A 26,314-nucleotide genomic window follows, 5' to 3' on the forward strand; every position below is an offset into this window, starting at 1 on the left:
ATTTTCTGTAGTATCAATGTGTGCCTATTAAGCGACCCTAGGTTAAAGTGACCCAAGCCTGCTTGATTGTACCTGATTGATTGTCACTTGTGCTGTATTGAGGGGTAATCAGTGCAATGAGACTCCATGTGAGTGAGGGAGAGCAGGCAGAACAATGTTTGCTGTGAAGAGAGAGGTTGTGTGCTGTTTGAGACTACAGAAAGAGCATTGTTTGTAAGTTTAATGTTTATTTCCATTTAATGCAAGGAATGTAACACGTATTTGGATTTAGACAGGATTGTTATGATTTTGGTTTTATTATTTAAATGCCAATTGTTTAACTGCTTTTTGATGACTTACATGCTGTAGATTTTTGTAGCAGTTTGATAGACTATTTGCAAAAGTCTGTATTATTTCATGTGACTCTTAACAGTCAATTGTTTTTGTACATTTTACTGTGTTACAGTTTCACTCCTGACAAAGATCAGTAAAAAGGGAGCAAGACGCCTCATTCTTTTTTTGAATGGAGTTTGGCTGGCTGCCTAATTGTGGTTACAACACCTCAGTGGGGGCAGTACAGACAGCATTGGACTGAGTTGAGATTACAAGGAAAGACTGCATGTCTTCCTGCTGCGGACCATTCTGTCTCTCACTCTGTGTTCAAAAATGTCGCCATTGATGAATGCATTGTTGTTTTTACTTTGAAAGCGAGATTACAGGTTCTACCTTCTAAACTTAATCTCTCCATCTGGTTTCCAGGCAATCATGCTCCTCACTGTATCCATCATGGCCATGAACAAATAGCTGAAACCATGTCCCACTGTACATCTTAAATGGTTGCCATGTTTACAGGGGCCTTTACATAATGTAGGCATGACAGAATAGTGGATTTGATATCGAAAGACATCTCTTCCATTCCATGCTTTATAAGCATTCTACTGTGAAGCCGAGGATGTTTAACCTGTGTAATGATGATTCTGTGTTCTCTAACATTTCAGCTAACACCCCTGATGTCATTGTTGTAAATGAAAACCATAGAGAGGTGTTCATTCTCGAGGTCGGCTGTACCTTTGACTATAGCCTGGAAGAAGCCTTTCTAACCAAAGTGCTGAAGTATCAGCAGCTAATGCAGACCATCTCACAGCTAGGCTACAGATGTAAACTTTTAGTTTTTATCTTTGGCAGCCTAGGGCATGTGCATAAGTTGGTTGTGAGGGACTTACAAATGGCCGGCCTTTCCAAAAGGAGAGCCAAGCAGTTAGCGAGGTATTGCTCAGTTTCAGCCATTATAGGAAGCCGCTCAATTTGGAGGAGGCGTTGTTTCCTTTATCCATGAATTATGTCTGCTGCCCTGTGTCCGACATGTCAGCTCTACTGTAGGGTATGTAACGATGCTGCCCTGTGTCCGACATGTCAGCTGTACTGTATGTAACGATGCTGTCCTGTGTCCGACAAGTCAGCTGTACTGTATGTAACGATGCTGTCCTGTGTCTGACATGTCAGCTGTACTGTAGGGTATGTAACAATGCTTTGCCGTCCATGCACTTTGTAACTGGCTGCTCTCCCACTGTCAAACTGCACTGGCAGTGTTTATGTCCTTTGTAGAAGGTATTCCTGTACTTCTCATTATGTGGACATAAATAAACATTTCAAATGTATGTGTGTGTGTGTGTGTGTGTGTGTGTGTGTGTTTATTAAGATTCAACGTTTCCACCACATTCGGGGCAGAAGGTCCTTCCCTGATCTCCATGCCTGTGTATTATGATCTTTGGCCAGCAGAGGGCGAAAACTACAGATATAATATTCAATATGTCCCTATTTGTTGTAGCTCTGCGTTGTTAGTTAGAATCAGAACTGTGAATAACAGCAGCCAAAGAGGACACTGTCGAAACGTACAATGGAAATAACAACTCAGATATGTAGACACATGTAATCTTTCATAATTCCATCGTTTTGTCCAGTACACCAGTGACAGATGGTGTTATGAAGGTCTGAGCCAAAATACATGCATGCACCCACACACGCACAGCTACATACACACATGCACATTTATTAAAGGCAGGAGCCGTGCACACATCCAACACACACACTACACATGTATTTATTTTTAACACAGCACACACAGGCAGTGTGTCAAGGAGAATACAAGTGGTGTTCATTTGGGTGTACTTAATTGTTGCGAGCAGGCTTATATGTTATCTGTCTGTCTGTCTCTCTGTGTGTGTGTGTGTGTGTGTGTGTGTGTGTGTGTGTGTGTGTGTGTGTGTGAGAGGATATTTCTGACTCTTTTCGAATTGACTCTGTGAGCTTGGCTGTTGTTTCATGTGTCATGATGACAATGATATTGTATGATCTATGATGTCACAATGACATTGTATAATGATGTGACAATGATATTGTATAACGATGTCACAATGATATTGTATGATGTCACAGTCTGCATCTGTTTAGGTCATCGTACAGCATATTAATGAGTTTACTTTAACATACTGTAAGACCCATAACGATCGCTATAGACATCTCAAACACCACAACTCTATAGCCACAGCTGTGGTCATGGACTATGTCAGTCAGAACACTTCACAGAAGCGTGATTTTATGAACGATAGAAACATTGACAGCCAATCAAAATTAATCAGAACTTAAGGAACATCTGGAGCATGTAGTCAGACTCACTAATCACCCCCGACAAGTTCTGTTATCAGCGAACAACTCATGAACAGCTGGTAGGCTAGCTGGCATTAATGCACCGCAGGTATAGACTCCTTATAATTAATAATCAGTCAGATTATTTATAATTACATAACGTCTTTCAGCACCAGATGAGGAGATCTCTCTTTCTCTCCCTCTATGTGTTCGATGCACCGTTTACAGAATGCCATCGTTCATTCAGTGAGGAAGCCAACTAGGGCTGTCACAATTATGACATTTTACTTAATTAAAATGTGTTTAGGCCGTTGAACGTTTTTATGCAAAAAAGTTACATTTCTGTTTGTCTTTTAGTCTTTGTGAACAAAAAGTGCACAATAGCGGAAATAGACGATTTACAAGCTCAAAACGAGTCACATCGTGACACGTTTGAGCTTGTAGATATTTCCAATTACTTGTGAAAATGTTTGAAAATATATGGAATTTTTTTTAACATGGAAATGATTATGACAATAATGCAAAACATTATTGCAATTATTTCAAACAATTGCTATGCCAATAGGCGATTATGTAATAATTGCTATGCCAATAGGCGATTATGTAATAATTGTGAAAGGCCTAACGCTTCATAACTAACTAACTTCATTATCACTATAGTTTGTCTTTGTGCTCAGTGTGAATGGCGGTTTAAATACATGTAGATCTGGGATGCCTGTATTCAAGGAAACTGTTGTAAATGTGCAGATGTGAGAGTCCTATGTTGTGTGGTTAATGGTTATGTGTGTGTTATGTTATGTGTGTTATGGTATGTGTGTGTGTATGTATGTGTGTTGTGTGGTTATGCTCCATACAGTATGTACTGTAGAAGTGTATACCCATATATGGGGACTAGGTTGGTGGAGGGTGTGTAGAGCCCAGGATCACATTAGATGATTGACACAGGGGTGAAAAATGGGTTACAAAATCGTGGGATAAAAAAATATATATATATAGAAGTGTATACTGTCACCATGATGCCTATTTGTCACAACGATTGTGTCACCTGATGACGGTGTGCTGTTAAAAGGATGAGTGTGTACTGTACTGTACTGTACTGCACTGTACTGCACTGTACTGTACTGTACTGTACTGTACTGTACCTGGAAGGACAGCTTGGCAGTGTACTGTACTCTTTCAGTGCCACCTGGTGGTCACCAGTTTAGGCTCTGAGTGCCAATTCTCCCATTATAAAGAAAGAAAGAATTTGTAATTCTATTATGCATGTAATGGGCATGTCATCACCTGTACACCAGATTAGAGGAATTTTCAAAATATATTTTGAATTCCCAAGTGAGAGACGTCTTAACGCCCGTGGCATCCATTACAAAGACGGCAATAAGACGTCTTGTCGTCCATGGCACCTAAAGAGTTTTAAAAGGATGAGTGGATACTGTACCTGGAAGGACAGCTTGGCAGGGGAGCGAGGTGCGATGGGACTCAGTGTGCTCCAGAAGTGAATGGTGGAAGGAAGAGGACTGGGAGTTAACAGGACTGGAGTCTACAGAGAGAGAGAGAGAGAGAGAGAGAGAGAGAGAGACAGAATTAGAGTATATTCCAGTATATAACCAAACCACAAGCATTCTAAGTTAAATTATAAGTGTGTGCACTCAGTCGCGCACACTCTCTCACAGCACGCAGTCGCACACACACACACACACACACACACACACACACACACACACACACACACACACACACACACACACACACGGGTCAGTGCGTACCAGTGCATGTGAGGTGATGACAGAAGGAGTGAGTGTGTTGGTAGCAGATCCAGGAGCCAGTAGACTGTTGACGGCTGCATTCACCTGGACAATAACACACAATAACACCGTTGTTACAACACAACCACACATGGTACTATCATGCACACTTTGTTGACTTTTGATCCCCGTTCGTACATTTTGTATTTCTTTATTCATGTATTAAAGTAAAACATTACTGATGCACAAACTTAGACACATGAAAGCAAAGGTACTATGTTAACCCAGGGTAACTGGACTAAGCTCAAGAACTTGTTTACAGCCAGGCCCTGCACACAGAACATTTCATGGTAGGGGTTCAATGCCTTGCTCAAGGGCACTTCAGCGGTGGTAATTTTAACGTGCCAGTCCGGGGATACGAACTAGCGACCTTCCGATATCAAGACCGCTCTGCGAACCGTTCGGCCACCGCTGCCCATCATCAGTGTTATCTGGAATCATTGGATGTTTCTGGGTCTTGCAACAGACACCCTCCTCCAGGCAACCAGACTAAGGCTGATCAGACCCCGGCCTGTGTCCTCCATGTGGCATGCTACATCCCCCACTGTCCTCCAGGCAACCAGACTAAGGCTGATCAGACCCCGGCCTGTGTCCTCCATGTGGCATGCTACATCACCCACTGTCCTCCAGGCAACCAGACCAAGGCTGATCAGACCCCGGCCTGTGTCCAAGTGGCATGCTACATCCCCCACTGTCTCTTGGGGGTTCAGAGGCAGTCAGTAGGGAAGATGAGATGTTGGCGACGCTAGGAGGCTCCAGGCTCTGCGTGGGTTTCCTCCGGTGGGTTGAATCCTTCTGTTGTGTTGCGTCATCGTTTTCAGTTGAACAGCACACATCTCAGCCTCGGTGCCACTTGAGCAACAGGGGCAGCGTTGCTGAGGGTTGACCATTTGTAGATACCACAGAAAATCTCCCTCTTTCCCTCGTTGGAGAACTGGAGATTTCTACCGAGTGAAACTGTCTAGTTTTTTCCATCCTCCAGTATTTACACAAAATTACACAATATAACATCAACCCTGTAGACTTACTAGCAGTAATATCATTACTTATTAATTGTAAGTGCTAGTTTGTCAGCTTTCAATCCTTTCCACAACAAACCCACTGATGCACCCATCCTATGGGTTTAGGTGTACGCAGTTAGGAAGAACTTCATTGTCCACTTGTTACTTTCATTTTGCTTTGCGTTTAATTCAAAATAAAGTGCATAGACAGCATAGTACAAACGTCTTCCATGTTTACTGGTAAAAACCTTGTATCCACTAGGTGCATGCCTTCTCCCCCCACACCTGTCCATAATTAAACCCTTGGCCTGGGAGGCGTGCCCGTCTGTGCCCAAAACAATAACTCAATTAGCCAATCATCTACAGAATATTCTAGGCTAATAAGGCTAAATAATAACAGAAATAATAATCAAAAAACACAGTGAATTGGCTTCTACACACTGGCCCCTAATTGTGCATTATATAAACAATTACTGCTAAAGAAGCCATTCACAAAACTAAACATGGTATGTGGTATGTGTCATGTAATTAATCTTGACTGATTCTTCTGATGACACTGTAAAAGAAAGAAATAAGGGAAAGAGTAGAGAAAGAAAAGTCAGTTATCAGTCTTTCTTCTTCGGTCTGTTGCCTCCAGTAGCAAACAGAGAAGGTAGGTAGGGCTTTCGGTTTACAGTGTTCATCTTTCTGGAGGGAGATGTTGATGAATCAGAGTCCTGTTTAAGCTCCTCAGGTATCTTCTGCCTTTTGATCATTTTCTTTCTGGAGCTCTGCCACCTTCGTTTCTCTGGAGTCCGTTCTTTCCTGCCACCTTGGTACAATGGTACATGGTCAGATGTTTGTGTGGTTCCATTTATTTTTCCACCACTGGCCTTTTGTGATGGGGAAGGATGTATTTTTCCATTAAATGGTTCTCTCACCACTCTACACAGCCCTTTTGCCGTGGCACGGTGGCATCCTTCCTTTCCTGCATCCTCTCTTTTCCAAACTTTCTTTTCAGGCTACCAAGATGCTGCTCTCCTATGCAGCAGTTGTTTGGCAAGATGGGAGTTTCATTCCTGAAAGCTAAGTCAGAGGAATAATGACCACACACAGAGGGTCTGCGGGTTAAACCATTAAGAACCCATCCCACTTTGGTCCTTACTGCATAGGGACCGTCTTCCTGGCTGTTAATGACTTCCCATGGTTCTATGACCTTGGGAGCGTTGGTTCCAATGAGCAGATCTATGTCAGAGTCAATTTGGTGTAGTTTGATGGCACTCAAATGTGGCCATTGATCAACATCCTCCTGCCTGGGAATGTTGCTCTCACTCACCGGCATGCTGCTGTGGGTGTAAACCTCAGGCAAATCAACAAAATCATCATTGTCCAGTGCAGACACTTCCAATCCATACACTGCATATGTAGAAATAGTCTTTGACTGCCCCATAGTTTGCAGCATAATGTTGGTCCTTCGTTTTCTGACATTCCATTTTTGTGCAAGGCTTTCTGTGCAGAATGTTCCTGAGCTGCCAGGATCCAAGAAGGCATAGGTTTGTATGATTGTGTCACCTTTTTTGGATTTTATCTGGACTGGCACAATTGAAAATGTGCAATCATCGTTTCCAGCCCCAATATGACCACATAATGTTGGTGCAGTAGTTGCATCGCTAACTGCTGGTTCAGCCTCCTTAAATGGCTCAGCTTGTTCCGGGAATTCTCTTTTGTCCTCTTTTTCAATGTGGATAATTTCTGGGTGTTGTTGGCTGCACACATTGCAAGTCAGTCTATTGACACATGTTTTGCTAATGTGGCCCTCCCTTTTTAGGCAGCCGAAACATATGCCCTTCTCCTTAATGAAGTCGATCTTTTCCTTGTGTAATTTTCTTTTGAACTGGTAGCACTTTTCCAATGAGTGATTGCTCATTTTGCAATACAAACAGCCTTGGGGTGGGGGAGAGTGTACCTTTTCCTCCACCACAGCAACATTAGTGGCAAAACTGCTTTCTCTGTGGCTCTTCAAACCCTGACTGGGGGCAGGGGGGAATGCACTTCTACTTGAGGAAGCGAGTGGGGTGTCCTGTATGTTGCCAAACAATGGATCTGTGGCTATTCTGACCTGCTTTTCAATGAACTGGACCAGATCATTAAACATGGCCCTATGACCCCTTCGCTCTTGCAGGTCACAGGCAGTGCTTCTCCATTTTTCCCGCAACTTATATGGCAACTTTAAGACAATGCTCCTCATGTTGCATGGTATGTCCAATTCTCTCATATGCATGATTTGTTCTGTTGCATTGCAGCATCCACGTAAAAAGAGAGAAAATGCTTGTAATGCCTGGACGTCATCACCTTTAATGGGTGCCCAACTGAAAGCCATTTCCATATATGCAGAAGTGATTTTTTGTTCATTTCCAAAGTGCTCTTTCAAAAGATGTTTTGCTCTTAGATATCCCTGTTGAGGAGGCAGATGCTGACAGCTATGCACTATCTCCTTTGGCTGACCCCTGGTGTATTGTTCAAGGAAGTGCAAGCAGTCACCAAAATCGTTAGTTTTCATTTCAACCCCATTTTCAAAGGCTCGCATAAAGGCATAATATTGCAGAGGGTCGCCATCAAACACAGGAATTGTTCTCAAAGGAAGAGCAGATGAAAGGTTCTGTTGAACTAATAAAGAGGTTATTTCATTCTGTTTTTGCATTATATTGACAATATCCTTCTGACTGTGGTCATACAGCACTGTGGCTTGAGAAACACAACCTGGCACTGGCTGTGCTGGTGTGGTAGAAACCCTGGGCAACATTTCAGTGTCATTGGTTGGAATTGATTCTTGAGCCTGGGAATAAACAGTTTGTGAATTTGTAATTTGCATGTTGGGTCTTTCTTTGGGCCGGACAACCTGTGGGAGAGCTACAGAGTCAGTTATTAGAGTCATGTTGTAATTCACCTTTGCAGGATTATAAACTGTTGCATTAGGATTGAGCTGTTTCGTGATTTGAACATTATTGTCATAATAAGAGTGCATTCCATTGGATGCTCTTGAGCCACTCCTTGGTCCATTTTCCTCTAAAACATAGATTTTTGCATTAAATGCTGCCAACTCTGTATCGAGTGTTAATTGTTCCCTTTGTCTCCTCAAATTGTCATTTTTTCTCCTCCTCCTGTCTCCTCAAATTGTCCTCCTCTGCCTGCAGCTCATGTTGTTTCTTTAAGGCAGCAGCACGCTCCAGAAGGGCTGCCTTTTCAGCTTGAGCTTTGAGAAGTGCAGATGATGTTGTTGATGAAGTGCGTGAGGTTTGGGACTTGGAGCAGGACTTAGCCCTGCTTGGGACATTGGAAACACTGTCGTCTGGTCCCATGTCATCGTCAATTTCTCACAATTTCACACGCACTAGCAGCAAGGGTTTGTGATGATTGACCAGCCTCATGAAGCCACCTTTTCACATCCTCCTCAAATTCACAGTACTTTTTTCGTTCAAACCATTCCTTTTGCTCATTAACCTCCTCCTCGGTCAGAGGCAACGTCAAAAATGCATCATATGTATTACTCATTTCATCAAAACATGTTTTCAATGTGTTCAGCTCAGATTGCATTTTTGTGACATTCTCATTGGATTGCATAAGCACTTTGACTCTTTCAATGTACTGGCCGGTGTGGTTGCTTTTTGTTTTTAATGTTTTCAGACAGTTTTCCTTTTGTAAAGCCATGCCCTTCTCTGTTAACTTTGGGGTCCTTTTTGCCAATAGTTGCGCACCATTGCTGCTCACAGGCTCCATGACATCGGACATATTGCAAATTCCCCTTTTGTCGCACAATAAAGTGCGGTGCAAATGTAAACTTCAAAGAAAGCGCAGCCGCGCTGTTGACAGTTCACAGTGTCCGGTTCAGGTGCAAAAATCGCAAAGCAAATGCCCAAAATAAATAAAGGCAGTGCAAAACAGGCGTTTGTGTCACTAGTAAAAGTCCGGCAGTGACAAAACATCAATAATAATAACGGACGGCAATGCAGAAAACTTGTCACCAATAAAAGTCAGACGGTGACAAAACATCAATAATAAAACAATGGACAGCAGTGCAGCAATTGTCAGCAACGTGTCACCAATAAAAGGTAGCAGTGAGTGACACACGAAAAATAAAATAACTACAGTAGTTATTTGCTGTTTTCCTGTACAGCCTTTTCGGTGTTTCGTTACATACCATGGGCTTGATATTGATGAGGCTTAGTTTGTGCTGCGTGCTGCGCGTCCACTTGTTAATAGTTTGAGTTTGTCTTCTGTTGCATTCCTTCCAGACTCCAATCCTCGATCCGTAGGGCCTTTTCAAATTAATTTTCTTTGTGAATCATCACGATGCCCAGTTCCTGGTTAGCGTCCTCTTCGAATGGATGGGTTTTTACTGTTGTAAGTGCTAGTTTGTCAGCTTTCAATCTTTTCCACAACAAACCCACTGATGCACCCATCCTATGGGTTTAGGTGTACGCAGTTAGGAAGAACTTCATTGTCCACTTGTTACTTTCATTTTGCTTTGCGTTTAATTCCAAATAAAGTGCATAGACAGCATAGTACAAACGTCTTCCATGTTTACTGGTAAAAACCTTGTATCCACTAGGTGCATGCCTTCTCCCCCCACACCTGTCCATAATTAAACCCTTGGCCTGGGAGGCGTGCCCGTCTGTGCCCAAAACAATAACTCAATTAGCCAATCATCTACAGAATGTTCTAGGCTAATAAGGCTAAATAATAACAGAAATAATAATCAAAAAACACAGTGAATTGGCTTCTACACACTGGCCCCTAATTGTGCATTATATAAACAATTACTGCTAAAGAAGCCATTCACAAAACTAAACATGGTATGTGGTATGTGTCTTGGCTTCTACATTAATAATGGTGATAATAACCTTGTCCAAAGACAGTCCAGGATGGAGCAGAAACGGGGCGGAGGGCAGCTCCAGTCCACGGGGTTTCTTGGGTTTAGGAGGGACTACTTCAGGGGCAGAGGTCACAGCAGGGGTCACAGTCGTTGTTACCGTGGTAACTGAGGAGGCAAACACAATTGTTAAAAATAATGGTGCATTTATAAAAAACTTTTTCAAGCAGCAACCAACATGTCTTAGGTTTCACAACCAGCGGTGACAAGGCCGGTGCGATCACTGTTTACATCTGGATCCTTATGGGAGGCGCGATGGGAACAACGTAGGCGCGCTGTCTAGCAGCCTGGGGGCGCTGTCTAGCAGCCTGGGGGCCTGTCTAGCAGCCTGGGGGAGCTGTCTAGCAGCCTGGGGGCCTGTCTAGCAGCCTGGGGGCCTGTCTAGCAGCCTGGGGGCGCTGTCTAGCAGCCTGGGGGCCTGTCAAGCAGCCTGGGGGCCTGTCTAGCAGCCTGGGGGCGCTGTCTAGCAGCCTGGGGGCCTGTCTAGCAGCCTGGGGGCCTGTCTAGCAGCCTGGGGGCCTGTCTAGCAGCCTGGGGGAGCTGTCTAGCAGCCTGGGGGAGCTGTCTAGCAGCCTGGGGGAGCTGTCTAGCAGCCTGGGGCCTGTCTAGCAGCCTGGGGGCCTGTCTAGCAGCCTGGGGGCCTGTTTAGCAGCCTGGGGGCCTGTCTAGCAGCCTGGGGCCTGTCTAGCAGCCTGGGGGCCTGTCTAGCAGCCTGGGGGAGCTGTCTAGCAGCCTGGGGGAGCTGTCTAGCAGCCTGGGGCCTGTCTAGCAGCCTGGGGGCCTGTCTAGCAGCCTGGGGGCCTGTCTAGCAGCCTGGGGGCCTGTCTAGCAGCCTGGGGGCGCTGTCTAGCAGCCTGCGGGCGCTGTCTAGCAGCCTGGGCAGCATGGAAGGTTAGTGTTGAGCTTCGGCTGCATGGTATTGATATAACCCTTACTACACGCCATCTGATGGGTATGGTGACCCCCGGGGTTAAATCTTAACCCGTCATCTGACGGGTTGCGAGGCGTTTTGGCGTGCATCGTGTTAATGTACACATTGTGTGTGTGTGTGTGTTACCTGGTACAGAGGCCTTGACCTCCTTATCCGACTCCCGACAAGAAATGGGCGGGACTTCTATGATGGAGAGGGGGGGCTCTGGGCCCTCTGGACCACACGCCAACTCTGGTACCTGAAGACAAAACAGAGAAGGTCCAACCACACCGAGTAAGTAACTAACTAAGTAACTAAGTAACTAACTAACTGACTGACTGACTGATTATTTGGAGACGCAGCAGACTAGTTAGGTAATTAAATAGCTGCCTAACTAATGATTACTAACTACTGTACATTGATGAGAAACTTGGAGTTGGAGGACAGAAAAGATGGTGATCTTAACTAGAAAATAAGCTAACGATCCAACTGTGGAAGTGGGCTGTTATTAAAGCCACAGGGTGGCGGTGTGGAGCAGCAGTTAACCCCCGTCATCTTAGCCTGGTTAATAAACCAGACTAATATCGCACGGACCGCGGGATATTAGTCTGGGGAGGCTCAGCTTGGATTTCATTTCCAGGGGAGCGGGTTGAAACATTTTCTCTTTGACGCAATTGGTCAGAGCTACTGTCAGTCAAAGGTCTCAAACATTGAAAGTCACTGTACCAAAGCCCGCCCATATTGCATACCGTGTCCCGATTGGCCGCCCCATTTCTCTGGTGTAGGAAATGGGCATACAATTGAGCCTCTCCAGACCGTAATCCGCCGACAGGCAACATTTTTTTTGCCAACAGCTGATTCGGTCTGGTTTATTAACCAGGCTACCGTCATCTGTGTTGCCACAAGCACATTTTGCTGCACTTATTTAATGCAAAATTCAAAATAACTTCGCCAAAAGGTTTATGCTTTTATGACATGCAGGCTGCTCTGGAATGCACAGTAAAACCAACAGAAGTTACAGAACTGCCACTACAATTGTATTCTGTAACAAAGTAAATAGGTTAGAGAGAGAGTTAATTTTCCTATATTATGTATCCATAGGTATGACTCATTGATACGATGAGGTGGATAGAAGGCTCCAAATGGTTCAACCTGGACTGTCGCTGCGAGAATAATTATATGACCTGCTGTACCACCAGTTAAAGGCAATTGATATGCACTTGTGAAGTGAGAAGCCATTAGATTTTCTAATATTAAAGGTGAAATAAAATAAGTGTTAAATAGCTCTATATTCTGATAAAGTGTTTGTTCAGTAACAGGGGTGTCCCTGTCTCTCTGGCTCTTTAGTAAACAGAAAATGCATTGGGATACCAATTTGATTCAATCAGGAACTCATACAGGATACAGGGTAATCTTATTTTATGGCATATCTTTTTCAAATGGCGGTCCGCTGGCTCATCAGCACACTAAATACAACTAAATACAATTACTCAGGTACAATTTCAAGGTACTTGAGTATTTCCATTTGTTAACACTGAATACTTCTACTCCACTAAATGTCAGAGGCAAATACTGTACTTTGTTTTAACTCCACTACAATAATTTGAAAACTTTAATTACAAGTTGCTTTGCAGATTTGGATTATTAATACGAAACTAACATACAGTCATTTAACTAAACAACATGCTTTCAAGAACGTTTTTGAACACATTTGAAGCGAGCAATAGACGATAAAGTCCCCGAAAATTGATTCCATTTGATCAACACTCACTTCCTTGTTTCCGAGGCGACTTGCGACTCTGCGGGGCCAACTTTGAATAGTTTGATTACCGTAAGCAAGGCAATACTTTGTTTTGTTGTCACGTTTGTGTCAATGTATTAATTTGTGTATTATAAGTAGCCGTGTAATAAGTGGTATAATGTATGGCTGTGTGGTCATTGTTGATAGATAAGATAAATCGCCCTGTCGGTGATTTATCTATCAACAATGACCACACAGACATACATTATCCCTTACATAACACCCCCAAAAGACTGGGGTCAGGAAATTTATTCAACATCCGCCAAGAATCATTCGAGTTTGTATCTTAAGGTTTAGGTTAAGTTAATGAAAAAATCACACCTGTGTGAACCGAGTGGTGCAACTCCCCTCTCTCCCCCCCTCCTCTCTCTCTCTCTCATTAGCAGGCAGCAGGCACAGCATACCCCTCTCTGTTTCTGGCGCCCCCTACTGGTATTAATAAGTCACATACTCGTGTTGTTCCAATTTCACTCATGCGCACACCACTCGTGCTCATGACAACAGGATACAGATACACGGACATTGCTGGTTGTAGGAGTGGTTGCACCACTCAAAAATTAAGGTGAGATAAGGTTAAAGAAAGAAGCAGCTAAAGAATGGTTAAATTGCTGTTATATTTCTCTCTACATGACACATGGACTTGGACGAGTCCTACAATGGGAAATATGGAAGTACTAAAATGTATACAATTTCACTACAATAGCTTAATTGTAGGTGTCCGTCTCTTTTGGGTTATTTAAGTCTGTCGGTTTGGCTTACAGTATATGCATGGCCCTGTGCCTAAACAAGGACTACTATGCACACCACCTGGTGAAATAAAATAAAATAGCTCTATATTGTGAAGTGTTTGTTCAGTAACAGAAGAAGAAGAAGAATAAATGCTTTCTGGTAAATCAAGTTTACCCAGGGACACTGGACTAAGCATCAGATACTTGTTTACAGCCAGGCCCTGATCATGGAGCATTTCATGGTAGTGGTTCAATGCCTTGTCCAAGGGCACTTCAACGGTGGTAGTTTTAACGCGTTGGACCGCTGATTCGAACTGGCGACCTTCCGGTATCAAGACCGCTCCGCAATCCGCTCGGCCACCGCTGCCACTAAACAGGGGTGTCCCTGTCTCTCTGGCTCTTTAGTAAACAGAAAATGCATTGGGATACCAATTTGAATCAATCAGGAACTGTCCACAAACCAAACCTCTCATCTACATATACTCCTTCTCACTTGTATAAATACGCCCGGCTACATGTATTTGGGAGACTTTCCTCTCATGCTGTTCAGGTTTCATGGGAGCTCTGATTGTTTCATCCATTGACAACCATTGGTCCCACTCTGCTTCCACCATGGTGAGTTTTGTTTTACTTAAATGTTGTATTTTTTATTGTAGTTTAGTTATCTAATGAAAGATAACTATAGATTTATTATACATACGTATATCCTGATTTATCAAAGCCAGTTTAAATCTATTTTTCTTTTCCCTTGTGAAGAAATACTTGGTTCTAGCTTTACTGTTATGTGCCCTGCTGCCTTCAGTGATACATGCAGGCTGCTATGGAATCCCCAGGAGACACGGTAAAACCAACAGAAGTTACAGAACAGCCACTGATGCCACTACAATTGTATTCTGTATCTGTAACAAAGTAAAACATTTAAAAAAAGTGATAGAGAGAGAGTTAATTTTCCTATATTATGTATCCATAGGTTTAACTCATTGTTACGATGAGGTGGATGGAATATGGCATGAAGAAGGCTCCAAATGGTTCAACACTCAGTGCCTGGACTGTCGCTGCGAGAAGGATTTTTTTAGTTGCTGTGACCTGTAAGTACCACCAGTTAAAGGCAATTGAGATTCACTTGTGAAGTGAGAAGCCATTACATTTTCTAAGGTTAAATGTGAAAAATAAGTGTTAAATAGCTCTATATTCTGATGAGTGAGGAGAGTAGGGGGGGGGGGGGGGAGAGGGGAGTTGCACCACTCAGTTCACACGGGTGTGATTTATTTTAACATTTTGATCTACCTTCAACTCTGTGATTGCAGGCAGTGTTATACCAGTTTTCCTGATCATTGTGTGCAAATACTGGACCGGAATCAGTGCGAAAACAAACTGTACATGAAGAACGACACCTCTGTACCATGCCGTTTTGGTCCAGGAGATGGGCTGGGCGGTGTAGGAAAGTAATACTGTACATGAAGAACGACCCCTCTGTACCATGCTCCGGTGGTACACAAGGGGTGAGCAGTGTAGGAAAGTAATACTGCTATGTGTGTCAGGCTTACTGTACATCTGCTTGATATACTGATCCTTATTTCCAGTAAAATAAATGACCAACAAGCATAGTTGCCTCTTGCAGATTTGTCCATGTCTGTGCAAGTTCATCAGGATACAATAAACGTTTAGAGTCCAATAAGTCATTGTATACAATTTACAATTTAGGCATTTAGCAGACGCTCATAATCCAAAGCGATTTACATTAAATGTATATTCAGTGATTTCACTTAATTCACATATCACTTCTTTTTTTGTTTTGTTATGATAATCCTCCCTACTAATGAATGAGAAACAACAGCAAAAGCCTAGAAATATGTAATGTAACATACAAGGTTTGAAACGCAATGTCGATTTCATTTTATTTCTTTTTTCATGTTTGGTTTGTACTGTATGTTTTCTTCTGTAGTCTTTTGTCATTATTCAAATATTAATACATTTGTAAGTGATAAAAAAAGAAAAAAGTCCTCCCTACTATAGAGTGTGCTGACCATATAAGGAGTTCCTCCCTGTCCCCAGTTAACCCCTGGGGGGGTCAAAAAACTGTAGGTTTTGTTTTTGGCTAAGTGGCCCCCAGCCTTCCGCCAATCATGATCGAGTGGGGGCGGGCCTTGGTGTGTGTGTGCTGTTGGCCTGTCGCGTGTCCCCCCCCTGTAGTGCGTGCATGTGCACATCTTGTTACTGGGGCGGACCAGGGTTTTTTCCAAATCACCCAAATCACTGAATGCTCCTTTAAGCAAGAACAAAGAATAAAAAAGCATGGTAATACATCAAATACATACGAAGTAGTTATCATGAATCATACATAAGCTAAGACTGCAACAGTGGAAAATCTATATAATGAAACTATGCATATATATACTATTTAGTGCTACATTTACATAAAATAAGGTAAAGGTAAAGTACTCAAATGTATAATATTTCATTATAGTATTGCTAGTTTATACTTCTTCCACCGTCACCAGAAAAGGTATAAATATTAGATGTTACTGTTGCGTGCACACGCACAAACACACGCATGTACGCACGCACGCACGGCACACACACACAAAACTATTTGTATGATGTTACGATGAGGTGGATGGAACATGGCATGTAGAAGGCTCCAAATGGTTCAATCTGGACTGTCGCTGCGAGAAGAATTATATAACCTGTTGTACCCCGTAAGTACCACCAGTTAAAGGCAATTGATATGCACTTGTGAAGTGAGAAGCCATTAGATTTTCTAATGTTAAAGGTGAAATAAAATAAGTGTTAAATAGCTCTATATTCTGATAAAGTGTTTGTTCAGTAACAGGGGTGTCCCTGTCTCTCTGGCTCTTTAGTAAACAGAAAATGCATTGGGATACCAATTTGATTCAATCAGGAACTCATACAGGATACAGGGTAATCTTATTTTATGGCATATCTTTTTCAAATGGCGGTCCACTGGCTCATCAGCGCACTAAATACAACTAAATACAATTACTCAGGTACAATTTCAAGGTACTTGAGTATTTCCATTTGTTAACACTGAATACTTCTACTCCACTAAATGTCAGAGGCAAATACTGTACTTTGTTTTAACTCCACTACAATAATTTGAAAACTTTAATTACAAGTTACTTTGCAGATTTGGATTATTAATACGAAACTAACATACAAAGTCATTTAACTAAACAACATGCTTTCAAGAACGTTTTTGAACACATTTGAAGCGAGAAATAGACGATAAAGTCCCCGAAAATTGATTCCATTTGATCAACACTCACTTCCTTGTTTCCGAGGCGACTTGCGACTCTGCGGGGCCAACTTTGAATAGTTTGATTACCGTAAGCAAGGCAATACTTTGTTTTGTTGTCACGTTTGTGTCAATGTATTAATTTGTGTATTATAAGTAGCCGTGTAATAAGTGGTATAATGTATGGCTGTGTGGTCATTGTTGATAGATAAGATAAATCGCCCTGTCGGTGATTTATCTATCAACAATGACCACACAGACATACATTATCCCTTACATAACACCCCCAAAAGACTGGGGTCAGGACATTTATTCAACATCCGCCAAGAATCATTCGAGTTTGTATCTTAAGGTTTAGGTTAAGTTAATGAAAAAATTAAGGTGAAATAAGGTTAAAGAAAGAAGCAGATAAAGAATGGTTAAATTGCTGTTATATTTCTCTCTACATGACACATGGACTTGGACGAGTCCTACAATGGGAAATATGGAAGTACTAAAATGTATACAATTTCACTATACTTTATTCTGTAATGTGCTTTTAGCTTAATTATGATTGATATGTGATACTCAGTTGTAGCCTACCTACTAATTTGGTCAGTATTGTATCACATGAAACATACTGTGCATAGCCTACACACCCCACCTATTCCATTCCAGTAATCCTTGAGTGCTTTCACCATTACTGACTCTACGTCTTCTCTCACCACAGCATGTGCGTCTGCTCCTGTCCTGTCTCCTGTCCTGGCCAGAAGCAGCTCCAGCGATGTGTCATCATGAAGAAAGCATGAAAAACCACCTGCCTCAGTGACCTATGACTATATCTAGTTTCTTAGTTTCCAGTTCAACCATAGACCCCTGTTTTGATATATATCTGTAGATTTATGTAAATCAGTACTATTAAAAGATAGTTGATTTGATGTCAAGTTTGTTTTTATTTTATCTCATGTAGGCGTATGGTATTTATACATTTTGACCAATTCCTAATACTCGTTGAGGCTCAAACTGTCATGATATTGCATCCAAGGCCACCGTGATACAAATCATTCACATGTCTGTTTATACAAACAAGACCACAATGGAAATAAGTGTGACTTTATGTCAGTGAATGTGTTTTATTGTACTGTAACATAAGTTTTAAAAAACAAGGCCACACAGGCAAAGTTTGTCCTCCTACTCAGATTACAAAAATTGGACAGTGCAAGAATCCCAGAAGAAGGATCTAGTAAAAGTCCAGAATTAAAAATGTACTTCAGTAAAAGCACAACAATATTGGTAAAGGCTTAGGAGTAGTACATGTCTAATATTTGAAAATGAGATCAATTGATTGATTTATCAATCCAGATTGTGTTCAATAGCAACATACAAAGTAAATTGTATCTATATAATATACTGTATACTTGGGAGTTCCTTGAAAGCCACTTCTTCATCTCTTGAGTCGAAGACAGACACCGAGACCTCAGCTCCTGCAATAAATAAAGTATTATGCAATTATGGGCCTCTGACCAATCATGAGACAATAATATGGTAACAATAAGGTTTTTCATTTTAGCAAAAATAAATAAAAATAGCAAATGGTGCCAACTCCACCAAGTGACGCACTGAGCTTGTATATCTGATATTTCTGAATAGCCAATGCAAATACAGATGCTTTCCCAGTTTTAAATGCTTTTATGTTTGGTTTGTAGTTTGCAGCTTGATATGGAAAAATGTAACTGTATCAGAGACACTCGGTATGTCAAATTAATTTATAGACGTCACAACAACAACCACGTGTAACAACAACCATGTATTTTGAAAGGAAATGCATGTGGTCTCCTCCTGTAATGCAATCGCCATCCATTATGTACACAGCATTGCAGCTTTAGTTTACGTCGACATACCTCTGTTCTGCAACTTCTGCTTCGATGATGATGATGTTCCGCGTCAATTCTTCCATTAGATTGCGGTCGAACTGGAAGATATCTGCGTTGGTGAAATGTCCACTGCACACCCACAGTGTTTCGAGTACAGCTGGGATTGCATCTGTACTTCATAACAAATAATAAGCCAGTCCGACGCTGCGCACGTTCGAAATCACTACTATTACGCTACTTACTTACTACCAGAGACTACTAACTACTATAGGCCTACCTATATTTTGTAGGAAATGAGATTACCGTGCCTCGGCTCATTACATGACTCGTTCTCCGCGGCGGTTTCGCCAAATGTTTTTTTTTTTTTTTTTTTCATGAACGGATATCATACTAAAGCATGACAAAGGCCATGTAATAGTGGCGAACTGATCCTTTAATTCACATATCACTTCTTTTTTTGTTTTGTTATGATAATCCTCCCTACTAATGAATGAGAAACAACAGCAAAAGCCTAGAAATATGTAATTTTATTTCTTTTGTTTTTAGTTTTTTCATGTTTGTTTGTACTGTATGTTTTCTTCTGTAGTCTTTTGTCATTGTTCAAAAATTTATAAATTTGTAAGTGATAAAAAATAAAAATAAATCCTTCCTACTATAGTGTGCTGACCATATAAGGAGTTCCTCCCTGTCCCCAGTTAACCCCTGGGTTAGGTATTGTTAGGTATTGTTTTTGGCTAAGTGGCCCAGCCTTCCGCCAATCATGATCGAGTGTGTGTGTGTGTGTGCTGTTGGCCTGTCGCTTGTCCCCCCCCCCCCACTGTAGTGCGTGCATGTGCACATCTTGTTACCGGGGTGGACCGTTTTTTTTTCCAAATCAACCAAATCACTGAATGCTCCTTTAAGCAAGAACAAAGAATAAAAAAGCATGGTAACGAAGTAGTTGATCATGAATGAATACATAAGCTAAGAGTGTAACAGTGGAAAATCTATATAATGAAACTATGCATATATATACTATATAGTGCTATGTTTACATAAAATAAGGTAAAGGTAAAGTACTCAAATGTATAATATTTCATTATAGTATTGCTAGTTTATACTTCTTCCACCGTCACCAGAAAAGGTATAAATATTAGATGTTACTGTTGCGTGCACACGCACAAACACACGCACGCACGGCACACACACATACGCACACACACACAAAACTATTTGTGTGTGTGTCTATTTACACACTGAACCACTCATCGCCACTAGGGGGCGCAAAAAAGGCCCTGACCGCCAGTTTCTATACATTTTTAAATGTTATGTTTTTCTAAAAACGTTCTACACGTTTTTATATGGCGTTAATGGCGTTGTTGGCAGTCTGGGAGATCATAAAAAAGAAGTAAATTAAGTCCTCGGCATAACAGGGCACCCTCTCATTTAAAGGACAACTTTAGTTTTTTTCAACCGAGGTTCATGTTTTAGGTTGTTATTAGAGAAAGTAAAAGATGAGTGTTCATTTTTCTTCATTTGCTGCTTTCTTTCTTTTTAGGGATTTTAGCGGTTTTTGACAGGGGGGCGGGGGCATTCGAGCATGGGGCTAAATATGTATTTCTTTACAAAATATTATGGCGATTTCTTTTTTTATTATTTACTATAGTCCTAATATACCCCAGGAAATTACATCTGGCCACAGAAGATCACAGGATCTACTGAATGTGAAGGTAGCCTACTGGGGGGCAGCCACACTGTGTGTTATAGGCTCAATATGTCAGTTTGACACATTCAGTAGATCTCGTGATCTTTTGTGGCCAGATGTAATTTCTTCAGGTTTAGTAGGACTAGAGTAAATAATAAATAAATAAAAATCGCTATGACATTTTGTAAAATAATACATATTTAGCTCCATGCTCGAATGCCCCCGCCCCCCTGTCAAAAACCGCTAAAATCCCTAAAACGAAAGAAAGCAGCAAAAGAAGAACATTTTACACTCATCTTTTACTTTCTCTAACAACAACCTAAAACATGAACCTTGGTTGAAAAAAACTAAAGTTGTCCTTTAAATAGCACTTATCACCACCACTGCTACATGACATTAAAATACATTTCTCCCTGTTGTATACGATTAAGTATTGCTGAAAATGTTTTAGCACGTTTAAAAATGCAAAGCTCACTGATAGATAAACTAATATAGCTGGTAAAGTTGCGTTACCAATCTCTGCCAGGACTCTCTCTTTTCAGGGTGTTTTGCCCAGAGACCACCCCTCATGATAATGTCTGCTATCCCTAACCTTAATCAGACCAGAAAACAAAAGGCCTCTCACCTCATCCAGCCCTTTGTCCGCCTGCTTCAGTAGCTCTATGAACTCCTCCTCCGCCGGGAGGTGTTCCTTCTTGATTGGAGGGGGTGCAGTCGTTACCACGGCAACCCGTTGTTGTTGTTGTTGTTGTTGTTGTTGTTGTTGTGCTGGTGGCTGGTTGATGACCACATACACAGGGTGAGGTTGGGGGGGATGGCTGACCGGCCCACAGTCCACCTGCTGTGCATGTTGCTGTTGATGGTGTGTGTGGTGGGGGGGCAGGGTGAGCAGAGGGGTGATGGAAGACTGGTCTCCAACACCGGTCAGATAGATCTGAGGAGGGGACGGGGGAGGAGGAGGGGGCTGCTGGAGGGAGGGAGGAGAGAGAGGAGTAATGCTGGTTTTATATCCTACCAGGACCTCTAGTACTGCTGGTTTTATATCCTACCAGGACCTCTAGTACTGATGGTATTATATCCTACCAGGACCTCTAGTACTGCTGGTTTTATATCCTACCAGGACCTCTAGTACTGCTGGTTTTATATCCTACCAGGACCTCTAGTACTGCTGGTTTTATATCCTACCAGGACCTCTAGTACTGCTGGTTTTATATCCTACCAGGACCTCTAGTACTGCTGGTTTTATATCCTACCAGGACCTCTAGTACTGCTGGTTGTCAATTCTACCAAAATACTTCTTTTTTAGGGGTCATTTCATGGCAGCCAAGTCTTTTAATGTTGGCCCAGCTTGCTTTAGGCATGCCCAATCGTGACTGAGACAAGGCGCGCGCGCCTCACTTCACACAAGTGTGATTTATTATCATATCATTAGGACTCATTCTAGCTGTCTAAACAGGGGCCTGGACACCAGGTGGATATAATTGGTATGGTAGAATACCAGCAGTACTATGAATGCTGGTAGAAACTTAGAGTAAACGTTGCCGAGCCATGGGGTCATAAGGCAGGAACCAATCTCCTGTTTCTGTAGCTTGAGGCATCCCCTGGACATGATGCTAGTATGTCACAGGGACCTTGATGCTGAGTGCCAAGCAGGGAGGCACTGGGTCCCATTTCTATAGTCTTTGGTATGTCCCGGGCCGGGGAATCGAACCTCGACCTCTCAATCTCAGGGCAGACACTCATTTTAGAGTATAGGTGTATTAAATGACTGTATTACCTGTGGCTGGCTGACTGTGTTGTTTGGAATCTGGGGGCTGAGAGCTGGTGTTGCACATGGGGATGGTTGGGTCACAATGACCTGCAGACCACCTCCACTCTCCACGCTGGTCGTTGGGGAGGGGTAAGGCTCAGAGGAGATAACACACAGCTGAGGAGAGGAATGAATCACATATCAATAGACACTAGGGGTGTAACGATATAGTAACTGCATCGAAAAATCGATTTTAATTTCAATAATTGAAGTATATCGAAATGACAACGGCAACATTGACTGTGTATCGTATCGAATAGTTTTGCTATGCAAATAATCGATTGTATCAATACTAAATGTTTGTGCGTGGTATTTAGCAATTTGTAAAAAAGAGGGGTTTAAATACTTAAAAAATAATGTATTTTAAAATGTAAAAATACAGTTACTGTATTGATTTGAAATCATCGAATTGTATCGGATCGGATCGAAAGTGGGCCTGTTCCTTCATAGGTGCACAGATGATGAACAGGATTTGTCAGCAGGGCTGCGCCATTATGACTAAAATGAGATTCCCTAATAGAATAGTTAGTGATTATTGTAAAACTATTATTGACGATGAAAATAGATTATTTTATACGGTAATATTTTAATGCCTCTGTTGCTCATTGTGCTTACTAGTGTTGCACATATATTACAATAATAATGTAGTATGTAATAAATGTGACAGACACACGCACGCACAGACACACACCCTTACCTCTGTGTGGTCAATTCTAACAAACAGACACACACCCTTACCTCTGTGTGGTCAATTCAGTCACGCACACACACACACCCTTACCTCTGTGTGGTCAATTCAGTCACGCACACACACACACACACACCCTTACCTCTGTGTGGTCAATTCAGTCAGGCACACACACACACCCTTACCTCTGTGTGGTCAATTCAGTCAGGCACACACACACACCCTTACCTCTGTGTGGTCAATTCTAAGAGCGGCCTCTTGCGCGAGCATCTGTTCGTTTTTGATTGGTCGAGGGCCTGGCGGTAGGTTCTGCAGTGATTGGATGGTGAACGTGGAGTAGAGACCTGACTTCATGTAGTCATTACGGGAACTCTTTGGATAGTTGCTAGGCGACATGCGCTGTCAATCAATCACATCAAATAAAACAAATCAAGTAAGTCATTTCTAATTACACAATTCTAATTTCTAATTAGTGGTCCTCGTTAACCAGTTCCAATACTTTCCAATGCATTTATTTAGCACAAACAAATACACACAGAAACAGAATTATTGAAATATATTATACATACGATACATACTGTACATATACGAATAGAATTAAGAGCTAAATAGAACACCTGTGGAAAGGTCTTTGATGGACAGGTGGTGACCACGCCTCCCAGGGGTATTGATTGGCTGTAAGGTTCGGTCTCTCGCCTCAGCCCCTCCTCCCCGTTGCGCCCCCCCTCAGTGAGGGAGGGGTCAGGGTGACTGACGAACTTATAGACAAACTTCTGCCCGCTCACTTTCTTTATGATGTTCTGACAAACACAAGAGAAATACCATTATTATTATTATTATATTAGAAAAAACTCGAAAACTTTGTAACCCATTTTTCACCCCTGTGTCAATTGTGTAATGTGATCCTGGGCTCTACACACCCTCCGCCAACCTAGTCCCCATATATGGGGGACAAGGGGAGAGCAAGTCCAAGTTGCTCCTTTACACCTGACAGGGGGGAGTTTCCCTGGTTTCCAACCAGTTCCTTTCGCCTCCATCAGGCGCCCCGGCTGGCCAGGGGGAGGCAGTTTAGAGACCAGGATTACTGCATGTTTTTTTGTGAGGGTACCTACCCTAGGGGACATGGGGAGAACATGCAAACTCCACACAGAAAGGCCCTTTCACCAACCCCGCCTTCGGGTATGGGCACTGATGACGCGGAGGAAACACGCCGCCAGCACCCACAGCGTCCCGAATGGGAATCGAACCCAGGACCTTCTAGCTGTGAGGCGACAGCACTACCAACTGTGGCACCGTGCCCCCGATCGACCTGAACTCTGACAGGTGGAAACCTCTTATGTCCAAAATTGGTTCAAATTAAAAAAAAAAATGCAATAGTAGCAGATCAACAAGCTTTTTCGAGCATGTAAATCAGCTACTACTGTGTGACGCTGTAGTATGATGACGTAGGGCATTAATTTACGAAAAAACACAAAAAGTTATGGACATAAGGTTTCTGCCTGACAGCAACGACATTACTACTAGTATCTCGAGCTCTGCTGAGCCCAGATTGTACTTATAATACAGTATTAGTCGTTTTTATACCTTGTCGTAGTTCATGTTGTGTTTATAAAACAGTATTAGCACTAACAGTATTTGTATACCTTATCATAGTAGTATCTCAGAGCTCTGCTCAGCTTGTCGTAGTTAATGTCGTGTTTATAAAACAGTATTAGTAGTACTGTATACCTTATCATAGTAGTATCTCAGAGCTCTGCTCAGCTTGTCGTAGTTCATGTTGTGTTTGTTCTTGCGGAGGCCCCACATCCTGGCCACCTCCTCTGTATTAACAGTATTACCTCCTCTGTATTAACAGTATTACCTCCTCTGTATTAACAGTATTACCTCCTCTGTATTAACAGTATTACCTCCTCTGTATTAACAGTATTACCTCCTCTGTATTAACAGTATTACCTCCTCTGTATTAACAGTATTACCTCCTCTGTATTAACAGTATTACCTCCTCTGTATTAACAGTATTACCTCCTCTGTATTAACAGTATTACCTCCTCTGTATTAACAGTATTACCTCCTCTGTATTAACAGTATTACCTCCTCTGTATTAACAGTATTACCTCCTCTGTATTAACAGCATTACCTCCTCTGTATTAACAGTATTACCTCCTCTGTATTAACAGCATTACCTCCTCTGTATTAACAGCATTACCTCCTCTGTATTAACAGTATTACCTCCTCTGTATTAACAGTATTACCTCCTCTGTATTAACAGTATTACCTCCTCTGTATTAACAGTATTACCTCCTCTGTATTAACAGTATTACCTCCTCTGTATTAACAGTATTACCTCCTCTGTATTAACAGTATTAGTACAGTAGTAGTACCTTATCATAGTAGTATCTCAGAGCTCTGCTCAGCTTGTCGTAGTTCATGTTGTGTTTGTTCTTGCGGAGGCCCCACATCCTGGCCACCTCCTCGGCGTCCAGCAGCTTGAACTCTCCCTCCTCGCCCGTCCAGCTGATCAGGTGTTTCTGCCTGTGGTCCTCCAGCAGATGGAGCAGGAACTGCCACAGCGTGATGGACGGGTCCATGGCTGGGAGGGACGGGAGAGAGAGAGAGAGAGAGAGAGAGAGAGAGAGAGAGAGAGAGAGAGAGAGAGAGAGAGAGAGAGAGAGAGAGAGAGAGAGAGAGAGAGAGAGAGAGAGAGAGAGAGAGAGAGAGAGAGAGAGAGAGAGAGAGAGAGAGAGAGAGAGAGAGAGAGAGAGAGGGAGGTTAAGACCCCCACACATGCTGGCTCCCGATAAGCCTACACGTTCACTCAGGTCCTCAGACAAAGCCCTCCTAGAGACCCCCACAAAAGGTGGCAGGGCATTTGCAATCCGGGCTCCCAAACTATGGAATGCCCTACCCTATTAATTTAAGACTTGCAAAATCTGTGTCATGTTTTGATAACTTATTGGTTCCTTTTTCATGCACTTTAAATATCACCATGCACTTTACTCTGTGTTGTATGTTACGTGTTATGTTAGTGTTTTTATGTACTACGGTTATGTGGGAGCTTCCTAGACATTTCGTTGTATGCTCAGTGTATGCTTTGTGTGCAATGACGAATAAAAGTCTATTCTATTCTATTCTATGTTTTAAATCCCTTCTAAAAACCCACCTTTACGTTAAGGCTTTCTCTTAATTTTCCTTTTGCATACTCTATTTTTGTGTGTATGCTTTTATGTTGTCCACTTATTGATAC

At 42.2% G+C, this 26,314-nt stretch overlaps 1 protein-coding gene across 1 annotated transcript in view; it reads right to left on the bottom strand.

The window, feature by feature from the left end:
• Positions 1–26,314, bottom strand: part of elk1 (ETS transcription factor ELK1) — a 42,428-nt gene that overhangs the window by 9,281 nt on the left and 6,833 nt on the right. Inside the window, exons 2-11 of the mRNA XM_083769878.1 lie at positions 25,452–25,660; positions 24,799–24,888; positions 23,688–23,870; positions 23,299–23,469; positions 22,350–22,499; positions 21,198–21,539; positions 11,398–11,509; positions 10,312–10,448; positions 4,392–4,475; positions 4,064–4,165 (exon numbers count right to left, since the gene is read on the bottom strand). Coding sequence (XP_083626004.1) covers positions 4,064–4,165; positions 4,392–4,475; positions 10,312–10,448; positions 11,398–11,509; positions 21,198–21,539; positions 22,350–22,499; positions 23,299–23,469; positions 23,688–23,870; positions 24,799–24,888; positions 25,452–25,660 — 1,580 coding nt within the window. The remainder of the gene's footprint in view (positions 1–4,063; positions 4,166–4,391; positions 4,476–10,311; positions 10,449–11,397; positions 11,510–21,197; positions 21,540–22,349; positions 22,500–23,298; positions 23,470–23,687; positions 23,871–24,798; positions 24,889–25,451; positions 25,661–26,314) is intronic.

The sequence above is a fragment of the Protomyctophum parallelum genome, assembly GCF_964188405.1.
Source record: "Protomyctophum parallelum genome assembly, chromosome: 7".
NCBI classification, from domain to species: Eukaryota; Metazoa; Chordata; class Actinopteri; order Myctophiformes; family Myctophidae; genus Protomyctophum; species Protomyctophum parallelum.